The 19,390-nt window shown below is 47.1% G+C and overlaps 1 protein-coding gene across 1 annotated transcript; it reads left to right on the top strand.

The window, feature by feature from the left end:
- Positions 1–862: 862 nt before the first annotated feature.
- Positions 863–15,841, top strand: EPHX2 (epoxide hydrolase 2). Its single transcript, XM_033056806.1, has 19 exons — positions 863–1,008; positions 3,962–4,046; positions 5,113–5,272; positions 6,416–6,606; positions 7,164–7,286; positions 7,591–7,665; positions 8,458–8,553; positions 8,664–8,742; positions 10,321–10,355; positions 10,447–10,473; positions 11,244–11,329; positions 11,414–11,525; positions 11,609–11,683; positions 12,255–12,300; positions 12,904–13,006; positions 13,163–13,232; positions 13,902–13,982; positions 14,752–14,810; positions 15,569–15,841. Exons 1-19 carry the CDS (start codon positions 908–910, stop codon positions 15,651–15,653), a joined length of 1,689 nt encoding a protein of 562 aa, XP_032912697.1. The 5' UTR covers positions 863–907; the 3' UTR covers positions 15,654–15,841.
- Positions 15,842–19,390: the final 3,549 nt, after the last annotated feature.

Here is a 19,390-nt window from a genome sequence, read left to right as displayed (position 1 = left end):
TCCCAATCCTCATTCCCATTCCCATTATTCCCATTATTCCCATTATTCCCATTATTCCCATTATTCCCATTATTCCCATTATTCCCATTATTCCCATTATTCCCATTATTCCCATTCCCCAATCCCAATCCCAGTTCCCATTCCAACCCCAACTCCCATCCCCATTCCCATTATTCCAATCCCATTCCCATTATTCCCATTTCCATTGCTAAACCCCATTCCCATCCCAATCCCAATTCCCATTCCCATTATTCCCATCCCTGTATCCTATCCCCATTCCCATTCCAAATCCTAAATCCCAAATCCCAATCCGAATCCCATCCCCATTCCCAATCCCCAAATCCCTCCATGATTCCCAAAATCCCCCTGGGATCCCCAAAATCCCACTGGGACTTCCAAAAACTCTTCAGTGGTTCCCAAAATCCTTCTGTCACCCCCAAATCCTCCTTTGAGCTCCCTCCAAAATCCCGTTCGGACCCCAAAACCCCCCTTGAACCGCCCCTTAACATCCTTCTGTGACCCCAGAATTTCAGTGGCACCTCCCTAAAATCCCATTTGCGCCCCAAAAATTCCAAAGGGCCCCCAAAATCCCCCTCTGACCTCCCCAAAATCCCACTTTGATCCCCAAAAATCTCCCTTTAACCGCCTAAACCCCCCAAAAATGCCATCAGGACCCCTCAAAATCCCCCCAAACCCTTTTCCCCTTCCCAGCGGCTCCAATTTGCGGGAAAATCCCAGGATTTTGGGCAAACTGGGAGTGGGGCGGGGCCGGGACGCCTCGAGGGGGCGCGGCTCCGGTGATGGGGGCGTGGTTTCGGTGTTGGGGCGTGGCTTTGGGGTGGGGGCGTGGTCTGATCTCGGCCAAAGGGCGAGGCCGCGGGTTCGAGTCCCGGCTCGGGCAGTGGCCATGGCGCGGCGCGCGGTGCTCTTCGACCTCGGTGGGGTTTTGTTCGAGCCAGGCCTGCAGCACTTCCTGGGGAACTGCGAGCGCGAATGGGCCTTGCCCAGGTAGGGCACGGCCCGCTTTGGCTCGGTTCGATTTGGCACGGTTTGCGTTTTGGCACGGCTTGTTTTGGCACGGCCGAAACGTGCCCGCCCGCGCTCCAATCCGCGGCTGCTCTGCCTGAGTGCCGCAGAAACAAAGCGTGAATTTTGTGTTTGGCGGCGCCGCCCGCTCGGGATTCTGCGCTTTGGGAATTTGAGATTTTTAGGATGGGCGATTGGCAGGGGGAAAAAATTGGGAATGAGTTGGGTTTTGGGATCTCGGAGTGGGATTTGGGATGGGAAAATCCTGCTGGACATGAGGCGAGGGAATGGTCTTGGGGAAGGGCTGTAAAACAATTCCCAGCCTGGAATTCTCTAGGGAATGTTGGCAGAGGAGTTTAATTAATAATGGATCCCATTAATGAATTATTAAGCACATTCTCAAAAATTGGGATAATGAATTCTCCTAAAAAATCAGGATAATCAATTCTCCCAAAAATCAGGATAATGAATTCTCCCCAAAAAATTGGGATAATGAATCCATAAAACATTGGGATAATGAATCCCCCCGAAAACTGAGATAATGAATTGGGGTCTGGGTTTGGGATTTGGGGTTTGGAATTTGTTACTTTGGATCAGGGATTTGGAATCTGAGGTTCATCTGGGATTTTGGATCAGGATCTTGGAATTTGGGTTTGTGATTTGGGATTTTGGATTTGGGATTTTGGGATTGGGATTTGGGATTAACCGGGTTTGGCACGGCCGAAACGCGCTCGCCCGCGCTTCAATCCGCGGCCGCTCTGCCTAAGTGCCACAGAAACAAAGCGAGAATTTTGTGTTTGGCGGCGCCGCCCGCGCGGGGTTTTGCGCCTCGGAAATTTGGGATTTTTGGAGTCGGGAATTGACGGGGGGGGGGGAAATAAAAAATCTGGTAATTTTTCTGGAATTTGGGATCCCCGAGTGGGATTTGGGATGGGGAAATCCTACTGGACATGGGGCGATCCTGGGTAAAGGTGAGGGGCGGGGTTAAGAACACCTCCAAGCTGTAATTCTCTCGGGAATGTTGCCAGAGGAACACAATAAACATTAACTTAATTTTCTTTATAACTTAATTTTCCTGACCTTTTCTCTCCGCTCGCGTCCTTATCAGCTCTTTATCTGACTGCAGTTATTCGCTTAATGCAATTTTCACAACTTCCTTAACTTTTTGTTGAAGTTCCTTAATTTTTTTGCTAGACGCCGGCAGAAATAACCGGAATTTCCTCATTTTTGTGCAAGCCAACAAAACCAAAGTTCTCTTAAGCAAGAATTTCTGTTGGGCAAGCCTAACCGCAGTTTATCTTGGGCGAGCCTAACTGAAACTTCTCCTATCTTTTGTTCCGCGCCTCGTTTGTTATTTATTTATTTGTTTGTTTATTTCTAATTGAAATTGATTTTTGTGATCATTCCAAGCATTTATTCTGCTCATCACATGGCGTTTCTGGGGATTTTATTTTATTTTATTTTATTTTATTTTATTTTATTTTATTTTATTTTATTTTTTATATTTATTTTATACAAAGTATTTCTCACATTTCTCACAGCAGGCCCGTTCCCAAAATATTGGGATGAGGAATTCTCCCCCAAAATAATTGGGATGAGGAATTCTCCCCAAAAAATTGAGATAATGTTGGCAGAGGAGCTTAATTAATAATTAATCCAATTAATGAATTAATAATCGCATTCTGCAAAAATTGGCATAATGGATTTTTAAAAAATTAGATTATTAGTTCCTAAAAAACTGGGATAAAGAATTATCAAAAACATTGGGATCAAGAATCCAAAAAAAATGGGATAATGAATTGGGAATTGGGATTTAGGATTTAAGATTTGGGGTCTGGGGATTGGGATCTGAGGTTTGGAATTTGGGGTTTGGGATAATAAATTCTGTAACAACTTGGGATGATAAATTGAGAATTGCGATGTGGGATTTGGGGTTTGGGATTTTGGATTTCTGATTTGGGATCTGGGGTTTGGCATCAGGGGGTTGAGATTTGGGATTTTGGATTTAGGATTTGGAGTTTGGCATTTGGGATTGGGATGGGATTTAGGATTTCAGATTTGAGATTTGGGATCGGGGGATTGGAGTCTGGGGTTTGGGATCAGGAGTTTGGGATCTGGAGTTGATTTCGGATTTGGGATTTGAGGTTTGGGATTTTGGATCAGGGGGTTCTGATTTGGGATCTGGGGTTTGGAGTTTAGGATTTGGGATTTTGATTTGGGATTTGTGGTCTGGGATTTAGGATTCAGGGTCTTGGATCAGATATTTGGGGTTTGGAATTTGGGATTGGGATTTCCCCATAGCCCGTTTTCCCAGCAGGAATTTCCTGCAGATTTTGGATCTGGGGTTTGGGGATTGGGATTTGGAGTTCGGACTTTGGATTTAGAATCTGAGGTTTGGGATGAGATTTAAGATTTAAGATTTGGGATTTGGGGTGTGGCATCAGGGATTTGGGATATGGGATTTGAGATCTGGGATTTCGGATTTAGGATTTGGGATGGAATTTGGGATTTCCCCCGATGCCATTTTCCCGTTAGAAATTTCCTGCCCATTTTGGGTAAGGGATTTGGTGTCTGGGATTTGGGATTTAGGGTTTGGGATGGGATTTGGGATTGGGATTTCCCCAAAGCCCATTTTCCCAGCAGGAATTTCCTGCAGATTTTGGGTTTGGGAATTGAGATTTGGGGTTTGGAATTGGAATTTAGGATCTGAGGTTTGGGATGAGATTTAGGATTTAAGATTTGGGGTTTAGGATCAGGGATATGGGATTTGGGATCTGGGATTTAGGATTTGGGGTGGAATATGGCATTTGGGATTTCCCCAAAGCCCTTTTCCCCCATTAGGAATTTCCTGCCCATTTTGGATAAGGGATTTGGTGTTTGGGATTTGGGATAGGATTTGGGATTGGGATTTCCCCACAGCCCTTTTTCCCGTTAGGAATTTCCTGCGGGATGTGCTGCTGGCCGGCGGATCCCAGAGCCCGCATTCCCGAGCCATGAGCGGCCAAATCACCCTGAGCCAGGTGCGGAACTGGGGCGATTTGGGGGAATTTTGGGAATTTTTCCCCAGAGTGTCCCTTGGGATGGGATTTTTGGGATGGAGATTCGGGATGGGATTTTTTGGGAACGAGGTTATTCCAGGAAAAGGGAATTTATTTGGGGTAAATCCCGCCTGGAATTTCATCTGCGCTGCTGGAAAATCTTCCCAGAAATATCCAAAAGAGAGGGGAGGACAAATTCCCGGGATTCTGGGATTTTTGGGAATAATTCCTGGATTTCAGGACTTTTCCTGCCAGGAATTTTCTGGATTCTGTAGCCTTTCCAGCTGGGATTTTTCCTACTTTCCATGGCTTTTCCAACCCAGAATTTGGCCTTTTCCAACCGAGTTTTTTCCCAGAATCCAAATCTTTTCCAGCTGGGAATTTTCCATATTCTGAATCTTTTCCAACCAGGAATTTCCCGAATTCCACGGCTTTTCCAACTGGGATTTGTCCCGGATTCTGAGGCTTTTCCATCTGGGAATTTCTCGGATTCTGGGGTTTTTCCAATCGGGATTTCTCCTGGATTCTCTAGATTTTCCAGCCACAAATTTCTTGTATTCCAGGGTTTTCCCAACCAGAATTTCTCCCAGATTCTGAGGTTTTTCCAACTGGGATTTTCCCCCAGATTCTGTAGATTTTCCAACTGCAAATTTCCTGGATTTCATTAATTTTCCAACTGCAAATTTCCCGAATTCCGAATCTTTTCCAAGCAGGAGTTTCCTTGATTTCATGGCTTTTCCAACCAGGAATTTCCTAGATTCTGAGGCTTTTCTGACAAGGATTTTTCCTGGATTCTGAGACTTCTTCAACTGGAAATTCCTCCTGGATTCCAAAACTTTTCCAGTCGGGAATTTCCTGGATTCTGAGGCTTTTTCCAACCAGGAAATTCTCAGATTCTGAGGCTTTTTCCAACCAGGAATTTCCCATATTCCGGGACTTTTTCCAACCCAGATTTCTCCTGGATTATAGGACTTTTCCAACCAGGAATTTCCCATATTCCGTTTTTTTTTCCAACCGGGATTTCTCCCGCATTCCGTATTTTTTCCAGCTGCTTTCGGAGATGGACGAGGGCTGCCGGCGCCAGGCCGATTCCTTGGGAATCGCCATTCCCAGCGGATTTTCCGTGGCTCGGCCCTTCCAGGACCTGCAGGCCCAGGGCAGGGTCAACATCCGGATGCTGCAGGCAGCCGGGACCCTGCGCCGGAATGGTGGGTCTGGAATGTTGGGAATGCCGGGATGGAGGACAGGAGAGACCCCTGGGAGGTGCCACCACAAGGTCCTGGGTAGTCACAGCAGAAAATCCTGGTGGCTCCAGTGCCAGGTCCTGGTTGGTTCACACCAGAAAGTCCTGGTTGGTTCCAGTGCGAGGTCTTGATTGGTCACGACAGAAGGTCCTGGTTTGTCTCAGGACACGATCAGGGATGGTGCCACCATTGGGTCCTGGATGGTCACAGCACAGGATCTGGATTGGTTCCACCGTTGGGTCCTTGTTGGTCACACCATGAGGTCCTGGTGGTTCCGCCATTGGGTCCTGGTTGGTTACACCACAAGGTCCTGGTTGGTCACACCAGAAAGTCCTGGTTGGTTCCAGTGCCAGGTCCTGGTTGGTCACAGCACAGGATTAGATTTGATGCCGCCATTGAGTCCTGGTTGGTCACAGCACAGGGTCAGGGTTGGTTCCACCACTGGGTCCTGGTCGGTTCCACCACAAGGTCCTGGTTGGTCACACCATGAGGTCCCGATTGGTTCCAGTACCAGGTCCTGGTTGGTCACATCATTGGGTCCTGGGTGGTTCCAGTGCGAGGTTCTGGGTGGTTCCACCATGGAGCTGGGGTTGGTGCCACCACAAGGTCCTGGCTGGTCACAGCACCAGGTCCTGGGTGGTTCCACCACTGGGTCCACCACAAGGATCCCTGGTTGATCCCACCACGAGGATCCTGAGTCATTCCCACCACAAGGATCCCTGGTTGATCCCACCACTAGATCCTGGTGGTTCCCACTATGAGGATCCCAGGACATTCCCACTATGAGGATCCTGAGTCATTCCCACCATGAGGATTCCCTGGTTGATCCCACCACGAGGATCCTGGGTCATTCCCATCATGAGGATCCTGGTTGATCCCACCACAAGATCCTTCTTGGTCCATCCCAATTCCTCCCTCGATCCCACCAGGAATTTCCCCCCTGGAACTCCAAACTCCCATCCCTTGACCTCCTCCCAGAAATCCTCAAACACCAGAAAACTCCGGGATGAGAACATCTCAAAAAAAAAAACCCAAAATCCACGGGAATGACAAGGAGAAGAACGCGAATCCAGAAGATCCGCAATGAGAATTCCCAACTTTTCCCAGGATTCAGGACCTGCATCCTGACCAACAACTGGGTGGACGACAGCTCCGGGCGGTTCCTCACGGCCGCGCTCCTGACGCGGCTCCGGAGCCACTTCGACCTGGTGCTGGAATCCTGCAGGATCGGGATCGCCAAACCGGATCCCGGGATCTACTCCTACGCCCTGGAGGCGCTGCAGGCCCAGCCGCACGAGGTGCTGCAATTCCCCAAAAAAAAAAAAAATCCAGGAATGGAGGGGTTTTCCATCCCAAGAATCATTGGGTGTTGCTGGGGTTTGAAGCTTCAGGAGATGCCATGATCCTGAAAAAAATTTGGGAATGGGGGATTTTCCGGGCTTCCAAATTGTTGGATGTTCCCAGTATTAGGAAGCCCCAGGAGGTGCCACAATCCCAAAAAAAAAAGCAGGGAATGGGGGATTTTCTGGGATCCCAAATCATTGGGGGTTCCTGGGGATTTGAAGCTTCAGGAGGTGCCAAAATCCCGGAAAAAAACTGGGAATTGAGGATTTTTCCGTCCCACAAATCCTTGGATTCCCAGGGATTTGAAGCTTCAGGAGGTGCCAAAATCCCAAAAATTCAAGGAATGGAATGTTCTTCCAATCCCACAAATCTTGGGTTGAATCCTTGGATATTCCCAGGAATGTGAAACCCCAGGAGATGCCACAATCCCCTAAAAAAACCAAACCTGGGAATGGGGGATTTTCCCCAGCCTTTGGATTTGAGCCTTGGCCATTCCCGGGGATTTTTCCAGGTGATTTTCCTGGATGACCTCGGGGAGAACCTGAAGCCGGCGCGGGAGATGGGAATGGCCACGATCCTTTTCCAGGATACGGAATCCGGACTCCGGGAGCTGCAGGAGCTCTCCGGGATCCAGGTATGGAAAAATGGCCTGGAATTCCCAGAATTCCGGGAGATCCCGATGGAATTTGTTCCTTCCCATGGGAATAAAGAGCTGGAAGTGCATCCCAAATCCAGAGCGATCCGGAATTCCGTGATTCCATGATTTTCTGGGCTCCCAAATCATTGGGGTTTGAAGCTTCAGGAGATGCCAAGATCCCCAAAAAAATCTGGGATTGAGCGATTTGGGAGCGATGGGATCCGGATCCAGGCTGATCCCATGATATCTGGGTGGGATATTCCTTGGAATTCCACGGAATTCCGTGCTCCTCATCCCACAGCTCCTGAAGGAGGAGGAGCTGCTGCCGAGGCCGTGCACTCCGTCCGAGGTCACGCATGGATACGTCTCCATCCGGGTACGGAATTCCTTGGGAATGAGGGGGTGAGAAGGGCCAGGATCTGGGATTGGATCTGGGAATGGGTGAAATTCCGGGATTGGATCTGGGAATGGGTTGGATTCCAGGCTGGAATCTGGGAATGGGTGGGATTCCAGGATTGGATTTGGGAATGGGTGGGATTCCGGGATTGGATCTGGGATTCCAGACCAGGACCTGGGAATTAGAGGGATTCTAAAATCAGATCTGGGAATGGGAGGAATTCCTGACTGGCATCTGGGAATGGGTGGAATTCCAGGACTGGATCTAGGAATGGGTGGAATTCTGGGATTGGATGTGAATGGGTGGGATTCCAGGCTGGGATCTGGGAATGGGTGGAATTCGATGTTTTGGGATTGGAGGATGGAATGCGGAGCTGCTTCAACCTTTGGGAATTCTATGGGCATTCCAGGAGCTCTGGAATGTTGGAGTGGGTGGCGGGGTCCAGAATCTCAGGTGCTGATCTCCAGAATTCCAAGTGCTGATCTCTGGAATTCCAGGCTGGATAGGCCGATGGGCTCTGAAATTCCAAGTGCTGAGCTCCAGAATTCCAGGGGCTGATCTCTGGAATTCCGGATGCTGAGCTCTGGAATTCCAAGTATTGAGCTCTGAAATTCTAAGTTTTGATCTCCAGAATTCCAAGTGCAGATCTCCGAAACTCCAGTCTGCTGAGTCCGATGTGCTCCGGAATTTTCACTGCCAAGCTGGGTGGTTCCAATTCCCGCCAGATCCATGCAGAATTCCCGAATTTTTGTTTTTGTTTTTGTTTTCCAGCCGGGAGTGCGGCTGCACTTTGTGGAGATGGGCCAGGGCCCCGTGATCTGCCTGTGCCACGGATTCCCAGAATCCTGGCTCTCCTGGCGCTTCCAGGTGACAGCAAATTTGGGAATTCCTGCCATTCCTGAGGTTTTTCCAGGGAATTCTGGGATCCAGGGGTGTCTGGGCTCCCTTTGGAAATGGCTGCTCTCCCTCGATCCCAGATCCCGGCGTTGGCCAGTGCCGGATTCCGGGTGATCGCGCTGGAAATGAAGGGATACGGAGAATCCACGGCTCCACCCGGTGAGCTGGGAATTCTGGGATGGAATTCTGGGATGAATTTGGAATTCAGGGATGGGGCTGGAATTCTGGGATGGGCTGGGAATTCTGAGATTAATTTGGAATTCTGGGATAGGACTGGGAATTCTGGGATGAGTTTGGAATTCTGGGGTGGGCGTGGAATTCTGGGATGGGCTTGGAGGAAAGAGATGTGGGATTCTGCTCTGGGGTTTTCTGGTCATGGGGGGAAAAATATGGAAAAAAAATTATGGGAAAAGATTATAGGAAAGAAAAAAAAAGAATCATTGAGAAAAAATCATGGAAAGAAAATCATGGGAAAAAATCATGGAAAAAATAATGGAAAGAAAATTATGGGGGGGAAACTGTGGGGAAGAATAATTATGGGGAAAAATGATGGGAAAAAAGAATGGGATAAAAATTATGGGAAAATAAATGGTGGAAAGAAATGGGGGGAAATGGAAATAAATAGTGCGAAAAAATTATGGCAAAACAAATCGTGGCAAAAAAAGGAAAAATCATGGAAAAAATAATGGGGAAAAGTTTCATGGGGAAAAAATAATGGGAAAAAAAGGATCATGGAAAAAAATAATGGAAAAATTGTGGGGGAAAAATAATAGAAAAGAAAACAAAATCAGGGGAAAAAAATTATGGGAAAAACAAAATTATGGGGAAAAATAATGGAAAAAAAATATGGGAAAAAATAATGGGGAAAAAAATGGAAAAGAAATCATGGTGGGGAAAAAGCATGGAAAAAATAATGGGAAAATATAATGGAAGGAAAATTATGGAAAAAAATCATGGAAAAGAAAAAAATCACATGAAAAACAAAATAATGGAGTCATGGTAAAAATTGTGGAAAAGAAAAATCAGTGGGAAAAAATTATGGCCAAAAATCGTGGCAAAAAAATAATGGAAGAACGAAATTATGGGAAAATAAATGGGAAAAAATCATGCTAAAGGAAATCAGGGAAAAAAAATACGGGAAAATAACACGGGAAAAGAAATGGGGAAAAAATCATGGGGAAATAAAATAATAGAAAAAAATGGGGACAAAATAATGGAAAAAAATGATGGAAAAATTGATGGAAAAAAGATGATGAAAAAAATAATCATGGAAAAAATAATGGAAAAAGTAGCAAAAAAGAAAATCATGGGAAAAATCACAGAGAAAAGAGATCATGGAAAAAAAATGGGAAAAAATAATGGGGAAAAAATAATGGAAAAAAGATAATGAAAAAATCATCATGGAAAAAAAACATGGAAAGAAAAAATCATGGGAAAAACAAAATCATGAAAAAAGTAATGGCAAAAAAAAAGGAAAAAAATCACGGGGAAAAAATAATGAAAAAATAATGAAAAAATCATAAGGAAAATGGAAAAAAATATTAAAAAGAAAAAAAACAGGGAAAGAAAAAATAATGGGAAAAACAAAATAATGGGGGGGAAAATGGAAAAAAAAATGGGGGAAAAAATGGAAAAAATAATTGGGGGGGGGAGAAAAACACAGAAAAGGAGAAAATCACGGGAAAAAAATCACAGAAAAAAGAAAATCCTAGAAAAAATCAAAATATTTCCCTGCAGATATCTCGGAATATTCCCAGGAACAGATCTGCAAGGTGAGGAATTGTTGGGAATTCTGGGATTTTGGAATTCTGGGAATTTTGGGAATGATTGGATCTGAGCCCTTCCCTTGTGTTTTTTTTCCAGGATTTTGTGACTTTCTTGGATAAACTGGTGAGAATTCCCTGGATTTCTGGGAAAAATTGGGATTTTTTTCCTTCTCCTGGTGCTGTTTTTTTTCCTTTGTCTCATTCCTGGGATGTCCCTGCTCCCCAAATTCTTGGAATGGCAAATGAGAGAAAGAAGGAGGGAAGAAAACAGGAAAAAAAAATTGGAAAATTGGGAGAAAAAAAGGAGGGAAAAGGGGCGGAAATGAGGGGGAGAAACGGGGAAAAAAATGAGGGAAAAGGGGAAAAACAAGTTGAAAAAAAAGAAGAAATGGGGGGAAATGAGGGGGGAAAAAATGAGGGAACATGAGTAAAAACAAGGGGAAAAAAATGAAGAAAAAACAGGAAAAAGGGGGGAAAAGGAGGAAAAAAATCCAGAAAGAATTGGGAAAGTCGATGGGGGAAAAAGGAGGGGGAAAGGGGGAAAACAAGCAAAAAAATGGAAGGAAAAACAAGTGGGAAATGAGGAAAAAAGGGGGAAACAAAGGGGAAAAAAGGAAAAAAAAACAAAAACCAGAAGAAAGGTGGGAAAATGAGGGAGAAAAAATGAGGGGTAAAGGGGAAAAACAAAGGAGGATAAACAGAAGAAAAGGGGAGGAAAGGAGAAAAACAAGGGGGAAAAAAGGAGAGAAAAATGGGGGAGGAAAGGAGGGAAAATGGGAAAAACAAGGAAAAAAGGAGGAAAAAGCCAGGAAACAGTCGGGAAAAATTGGAATAAAAATCTGGAAAAGCAGGAATGCGGAGGAGGATCCAATCCCTGCTTTCCCCATTCCCCAGGGAATTCCCCAGGTTGTCCTGGTTGGCCACGACTGGGGCGGAGCCGTGGCCTGGAACGTGGCGCTGTTCTATCCCGAGAGGCTCCGGTGAGTCCCGGAATATCCTGGAAAATCCCAGAAAATCCTAAAAAAAAAGATCCCAACCCGATCCCGAGTTTGTGGCATTCCCAGCGCTGTGGCCTCGCTGAACACTCCGTACCGGCCGGCCGATCCCGACACGGATATCATGGAAAAGTTGGCATCTAATCCTGCTTTTGATTATCAGTTTTATTTCCAGGAGCCGGTGAGAATTCCTGGATTTTCACCGCTATTTATTTTCCCCGGAATTGTTTTTTTCCGGGATTCTCAGAGCCCTATTTTCTGTAGGGAGTGGCGGAAGCGGAGCTGGGAAAGGACATCGGAAGGACCCTGAGGATCCTGATCCGCTCCACGAGCCCAGAGGTGATCCCAGGATTTGGGATCGGGATTTGGGATCGGGATCTGGATTGGGATCCCGAAGGAATGGAAAATTCTTGGAGCATCCTGGATTTTTCCTGGGATTCCTGGGATTACTGGTTCTGTTCTCCACAGTTCCAAAATCCCTTGGGATGCAGGAATTCCGGGAATGGTGGATCCCAAATTCCCAGGAATGCTGGATCCCAGTTTCCTGGGAAGGGATGGATTCTAAATTCCCATGAAGGCCTGGATCCCAAATTCCCAGGAATGCTGGATCCCGATTTCCTAGGAATGCCAGATCCTGAATTTCTGGGAATGCTGGATCCCAAATTTCCAGGAAGGGACAGATCCTGAATTCCCAGGAAGGGCTGGATCCCAAATTCCTGGGGAGGGTCTCAAATTCCTGAGAAGGGCCAGATCTTAAATTTCCAGGAATGCCGGATCCCAAATTGCTGGGAATGGCTGGATCCCAAATTCCCAGGAAGGGATGGATCCTGAATTCAGGGGAATGCTGGATCCTGAATTCCCAGGAATGCCAGATCCCCATGGATCCGCCACTCATTCCCTGTTCCCGCAGGATCGCCTTCCCGTCAACTTCAGCTCCCAAAAAGTCCGGGAGAGAGGTCGGGTATCCTGGGAATGGGGGGTCTCTTGGGATTTGGGGATCCAGTGGGATTTGGGGAATGCGGGGGATCCTGTGGTATTTTTAGGATCCTGTGGGATTGGGGGATTTGGGGGATCCCTTGGGATTTTGGGGGATCCTGTGGGATTTGGGGAATGGGGGAATCCTGGGAATGGGTGGATCCTGTGGGATTGGGAATGGGGAGATCCTCTGGGATGTGGAAATGAGGGATCCTGTGGGGTTTGGGGGATCCTGTGGAATTTGAGGAATGGGGAACCCCCTGGGATCTGGGGGGATCCTGTGGGATTGGGGGATGGGAGAACCTCTGGGATTCCTGGGGATGGAGGATCCCCTGGGATTTGGAAAATGGGGGATTTGTGGAATGGGGGGATCCCAAAGGATTTCTGAAATTAATTCTGAAGGATTTTGGGGGAGATCCCGAGAGATTTGGGGGAGATCCCGAGGGATTTGGGGGAGATCTCAAGGGATTTGGGGGATCCTGAAGGGTTTCTGAAGGGAATTCTGAAGGGGGATCCTGAGGGATTTGGGGAATCCCAAGGGGGGGTCTGGGAGGGGCATTCCAGGTGGGATCTTCTCCTTCTAGGGGGTCTCCTGGTGGGATTCCCGGAAGACATCCCTGGGAGCCGCCTCCTGCCGCCTCCTGAGCTGGAATATTACGTCCAACAATTCCAAAAATCGGGATTCAGGTGGGATCCCGGGATCTCCCCCCCACAAAATCCTGTCCTGATCCTCCAGGATTCCCCTGAAAATCCAAAGGGGATTTCCCAGGGAAGATGATCCCAGGCTGGAGGTGGCAATTCCTGGAATTCTGGGAATTCCCAGCACATTCCCGCTTTTCCCAGGGGTCCCCTGAACTGGTACCGGAACCTGAGAGCCAACTGGAAATGGGCCCTGAGCGCCAGGAACAGGAAGGTGGGAACTAATCCTGATCCCAATCCCTGATCCCAATCCCCAGTCCTAATCCTGATCCCCATCCCAATCTCTGATCCCAATCCCATCTCAATGCCCATCCCTATCCCAATCTTGATCCTGATCCCTATCTCAATCCCTGATTCCAATCCCAATCCCTGATCCCCATCCCAATCTCAATCCCTGATTCCAATCCCCAATCCCAATTCCCATCCCCATCTCCATCCTGATCCCCATTCCTAATTCCATTCAAATCCTGATCCTGATCCCCATCCTCATCCTAATTCCAATCCCGATCTTAATTCCAATTCCAATCCCTGTTTCAATCCCAATCCCCATTTCAATCCCCAATCCCGTTCTGGAGGCTCCGGGGCCCCTTGGGATCACTCACTTTCCCTCCATTCCCACTGGATCTCCCAAATTTCCTCTGGATTCCCTCTGGATCCCCCCAAATCCCATTTTCCCACTCTGGATCCCCCAAATCCCTTCCAGATCCCCCAGATCCCCTCAGGATCCCTCAGTCCCATTTTCCCCCCTAAATCACCTCTGGATCCCCCTTGGATCCCCCAAATCCCCTTGGGATCCCCCCATGATCCCCCAATCCCATTTTTCCCCCCGGATCCCCTTGGGATCCCCTCGAATTCCCTCTGTCTGTGCGTGTGTTGCGGGCAGATCCCGATCCCGGCACTGCTGGTGACGGCCGGGAAGGATCCGGTGCTGCATCCCATCCTCAGCAAGGGCATGGAGAGCTGGGTGAGGAGCAGATCCTGGAAAATAAATACGGGAAAAAACGGGGAAAATATGGGAAAAGAAAGGGAAAAATATGGGAAAAATACGGGGGAACAAACGGGAAAATCCTGGGAAAAATATGGGCAAATAAATATGGGGGGAAAGTGGGGGAAAACCTGGGGAAAATATGGGGAAAATACAGGAAAAAATCTGGGAAAAATCTGGGAAAAAATCGGGCAAAATCTGGGAATTCTGGGGAAAACTGGGAAAAATCCAGGAAAAATCTGGGAATTCTGAGGGAAAACAGGGAAAATCTGGGAATTCTGGGGAAAACTGGGGAAAATCCAGGAAAAATCTGGGAATTCTGAGGGAAGATGGGGAAAATCTGGGAGTTCTGGGAAAATCTGGGCATTCTGAGAAAAACCTGGGAAAAATCTGAGAATTCTGGGGAAATCTGGGGGAAATCCAGGAAAAACCCAGGGGTTCAGGGGAAATATTGGAAGGTGGGAGAAGTCTGGGAATTTATGTTCCCACAAGAGGAGTGGGAATGGAAAGTAAAGTTGGGAATTCTGTGGAAAAAAATCTGGGAATTTCTGTTCTGGCAGGAATGGTGGGAATAAAAGGAAAAGTTGGGAATTCCATGGAAAAATGGGAAAAACTCTGGGAATTGCTTTTTCTGGCGGGAATGGAAAGAAAATTTGGGAATGCCTGGGAAAAATGGGAAAAATCTGGGAATTCCCCTGGGAATGCTCCCGGCCCATTCCAGCCCCTTTTCCATCCCTTCCTTCCCAAGATCCCACAGCTGCACCGGGAGAACCTCGAGGAATGCGGGCACTGGACACAGCTGGAGAGGTGGGAATTCCCAGAGCCCGGAAAACTGGGATCCCAAACATTCCCGGGAATTATGGATCCCAAACATTCCCCCCTGAAAACAGGGATCTCCCAACTTCCCAGAAACTCTGGATCCTATATTTCCTTCTGGAAATTGGGATCGCCCGAATTCCCTGGAATTCCAGTTCCCCGATTTCCAGGAATTCTGGACCCCACATTCCTGGGAATTCTCTCATCCCTTCCCTTGAAAACCGGGATCCCAAATATTCCCTGGGAATTCCAGATCCCACATTCCCAGGAATTCCAGTCCCACATTCCTGGGAATTCTCCAATCCCAGCTCCATTGTTTTCCCCGAAAACTGGGATCCCAAACGTTCCCAGGAATTCTGAATCCCACATTTCCTGGGAATTCTGGGTCCCCCCATCCCTGAGAATTCCAGTCCCACATTCCTGGGAATTCCGACTCCAATTCCAGCTCCATCCCTTCCCTTGAAAAGCGGGATCCCAAACATTCCTAGGAACCCCAGATCCTACATTCCGCCACTGAAAACTGGGATCTCCCCTCCCCATTCCTGGGAATTCCTGCTCCTACATTCCCAGTAATTTCAGTTCCCACATTTCTGGGAATTCTGGATCCCATATAGCCCCCTAAAAACCATGATCACCCAAATTCCCTGGAAATTCCAGGTGCCACATTCCCAGGAATTCCAGCTCCCCCATTCCCTGAGAATTCCAGTTTCCCCATCCCAGGAATTCCCAGGAATTCTCTCTCCCCGCAGGCCAGCCGACGTGAACCGGATCCTGCTGGAATGGCTGGAAAAGCTCCCCCCAGATCCTCCTTTTCCCGGGAATTCCAAGCTTTGAGCCGGAATTTCTTCCCTGGGAATTGCCCTCCAGCTTGGATTTGGACCTTTCCAGAGGAATTTTTCCCTTTGGAATTTTTCCCTTCAAATTTTTTCCCACCTTTAAGCCTTGGAGTGGGAATTTTTTTCTGGGATGGAAATCTGGGAAAAACTCCCGGAAGAATTCTGGGATTTTCTTTGTTGTGGTTGTGGGAATTTTTGGGGGAATTTGGGAAGAGGTGTTGGATCTCATTCCAGGGATTTTTTCATGGATTAATTAATAATTAATAATAACTAATGGATAATAACGTAACAATTTAATAATGAATGTTTATAATTGATAATTTTTAGTGGGTAATCAATAGTTACTAATCAGCAATTAATTATTGTTAATTAATAATTAACAATCAGTAATTAATAATTGAGTCTCTTCCTAAAGAGAAAAATAAAATCCCAACTTTTCCCAGCAATTCCTTTTTCCCTGAAATCCTTGGGAAGATACCCCTCCCCCTGGAGCCTGCAGCCGCCTTTTCCCAAAGAATTCCTAAAAATTCCCCACGAATTCCCTAATAATTCCCAAATAATTCCTCATAATTCCACAAGAATTCCTGAAGGAGTCCCCAAAAAATTCCCAAATAACTCCCAATAATTCCCAAACAACTCCCCAAGAATTCCTTAAAGAATTCCTTAAAGAATTCCCAAGAATTCCCCAAAGATTTCCCAACGAATTCCCCAGGAACTGGGAACTGAGAATATGGGAATGGGAATGTGGGATTTTGGGATTGGGATCTGGGAATGTGGGATGGGGATTTGGGATTGGGATTGGGAACGTGGGGTTGGGATCTGTCAATAGGGGATTGGGATCCTGAATTTGGGATTGGGAATTGGAATCTAGGAACGAGGGATTGGGAACTGGGAATTCTGGATTGGGAACAAGATATTTGTGGGAATGTGGGAATGGGACCTTGGATTTTGGGATTGGGAATGGGGGATTGGGGTTGGGAATGGGAACTGGGAATAAGGGATTGGGAATTGGGATTCCAAATTTGGGACAGGGAATCTGGGAATGTGAGAGGGGGATTTGGGAATGGGGGATTTGGGAATTGGGATTTGGGAATCTGGGAATGGGATCTGGAATTAGGATTGGGAATTGGGGTCTGGGAATGGGAACTGGGAATAAGGGATTGGGATCCCAAATTTGAGATTGGGAATGTGGGACTGGGAATTAGGAAGTTGGGATTTGGGATTGACATCTGGGAATGAGGGACGGAGAGTTGGGACTGGGAATGTGAGAATGGGGGATTGGGAAGTGAGAACAAGGGAGTGGAATACGGAATTGAGAAATGGGAATGGGGATCAGGAATTGGGAATTTGGATCTGGGAATGAGGGATGGGGAACTGGGAATGGGGAAACTGAGATCTGGGAATGTGGGACAGGGACTTGGGATTACAATTGGGAATTGAGATCCCAAAATTGGGATTGGGAATGTGAGTGGGGGTTTGGGAACTGGGAATGGGGGATTGGGAATGTGGGATTGAGAAATGGGAATGTGGGGTTGGCATCTGGGAATGGAATTGAGAATGAGGCTTGGGATCTGGGAATGGGGGGTTGGGAAATGGGAATGTGGGATTTGGAGTTGGGAATGAGGGAATGGGATCTGGGATTGGGGTTTGGGGACTGGGAATGAGGGATGGGGAACTGGGAATGGAGAAATTGGGAACTGGGAATGTGGGAATGTGGGAATTTGGAATGGAGGATCAGGAATTGGGAATAGGAGATTGGGATCCCGAATTTGGGATTGGGAATCTGTGAGTGTGGGATTGGGGTTTGAAAATGTGGGATTGGGAATGTGGGATTGGGATCTGGGAATGTGGGATTGAGATCTGGGAATGTGGAATTGGGAATATGGGAATGTCGGATGGGGAATTCAGGATTGGGAATGTGGGGTTAGGGGAATGGGAATCTAGAAACTGGGAATGTGAGATTGGGAACTGAGTTCTGGGAATGTGGGATTGAGGTTTGAAAATGTGGGATTGGTAATGTGGGATTGGGATCTGGAAATGGGGTTGGGAATGTGGGATCAGTGCTGGGAATTGGGGTTGGGAATGTGGGAATGGGATCTGGGAGCTCCTTTGGAATGGAATTCTCCAGGATTAAGGGAAAAAAAAAAACCAAAAAAAAAACCACCAAAACCCGTGAATAAAAACCTGTGGAGAAGGAGGAGCGAGAAATAAAAACTTCCTGGATGAAATTTCCGAGTTTTTGTGTCCAGCGGAGAAGGAAGAGAAGAATTCCCACTGGGAATTCAAGGGTTTTCCTTGAATTTGGGAATGGATCCAGGAGATCCCAAGGGCAGGGGAGGAGGGGAAACTCCAGGCTGCAAAAATATGGGAAAATTAAAAAAAAAAAAAAATCCCAATTCCAGGCTCCTGCTGAGCCCTGGGGGGTGGGGGATCCCCAGGATTTGGGAAGGGATTGGAATCTGGGAATGCACAGGAAATTGGGAATTCATTGGAATTTTGGGAATTTGGGGGGGTGAAATTTGGGAATGCTCCAGGAATTTGGGAATTCCTGCAATTTGGGAATGCACAGAAATTTGGGGAAGGCACGGAAATTTTGGGAAGTGCTCTGGAATTTGGGAATTCCTCATCTGGGAAAGTTTTGAGAACCGGGAACATTCCAGGAATTCAGGAATTCCTGCAATTTGGGAATACGTGGAAATCCGGGAACAGGTCGGAATTTTGGGATGCAGAAGTTTTGGGCACGCCAAAATTCTGGGAATTCAGAATGTGCCCCTCCCCAGCTCTGTCAATGGATAACACCAGGGAATATTTTGGGATTGTTCCCGACCTTTGCTCCGTCTCAGGAATGTCAGGAGATGATCTCGGGATTTGCCCAGTGGGACGGAGGTCAAAAAAAAAAAAAAAAAAAGGAAAACCCCTGGGGAAAAAAAAAAAAAACAAAATAAAAAAACCCAACTTTTGGAATTCTCGGAGCTCCTTCCTGGGAATTCCGAGGCTTTTCCAAGGGAAATAATTCCCAGGATTTTGGGTTGAAAATCCCATTCCAGGACCCCAAATCCTTGGGATTTTTGAGATTTGAACCCCCAAAATCTCTGGAATTTTTCCCTATTTTCCCATTTTTCCAGGGAATTCCCAACCTGAGACGCCCCCTTGTGCTTCCCAAATCCCAAAATCTCCGGAATTCTTTTCCTATTTTTCCCAGGAATTCCCTGTCTGAATCCCCAAAATCTTTGGAATATTTTCCCTATTTTCCCCTTTTCGCAGTTTCCTCAGGAATTCCCTGTCTGAATCCCCCCAAGCTCCTTCATTCCCAAAATCTCTGGAATTTTTTCCCTTTTTTTCCCTGGAATTCCTTGCCCGAATCCCTCCCTGTACTCTCCAAATCCCAAAAATCTCTGGAATTTTTCTCCCTAATTTTCCCGGATTTCCCTGCCTGTATCCCCAAAAATCTTTGGAATATTTTCCCTCTTTTTCATTTTTCCTGGTTTTCCCAGGAATTCCCAGCCTGAAACCCCCCCACGCTCCCATAGTCCCAAAATCTCTGGAATTTTTTCCCTCTTTTCCCGATTTTCCTCCCTTTTCCCGGGACCCCAAGGCGTACAACTCCAAATCCTGGGAATTCCTGACTCAGATCCCTGCCCGGCTCCCGCTTTTCCAGCCGCCCCCTCCTCCCTCTGGAATTGCGCAATTCCCACGGGAATTTTCCCTTTTCGCCCCTTTTCCCAGGAATTCCCT

This window comes from Catharus ustulatus, chromosome 3 (assembly GCF_009819885.2).
Source record: "Catharus ustulatus isolate bCatUst1 chromosome 3, bCatUst1.pri.v2, whole genome shotgun sequence".
Lineage (NCBI taxonomy): Eukaryota > Metazoa > Chordata > Aves > Passeriformes > Turdidae > Catharus > Catharus ustulatus.
The sequence above is the reverse complement of the archived record's forward strand: the minus strand, read 5'-3'. Positions and strand labels throughout refer to the sequence as shown.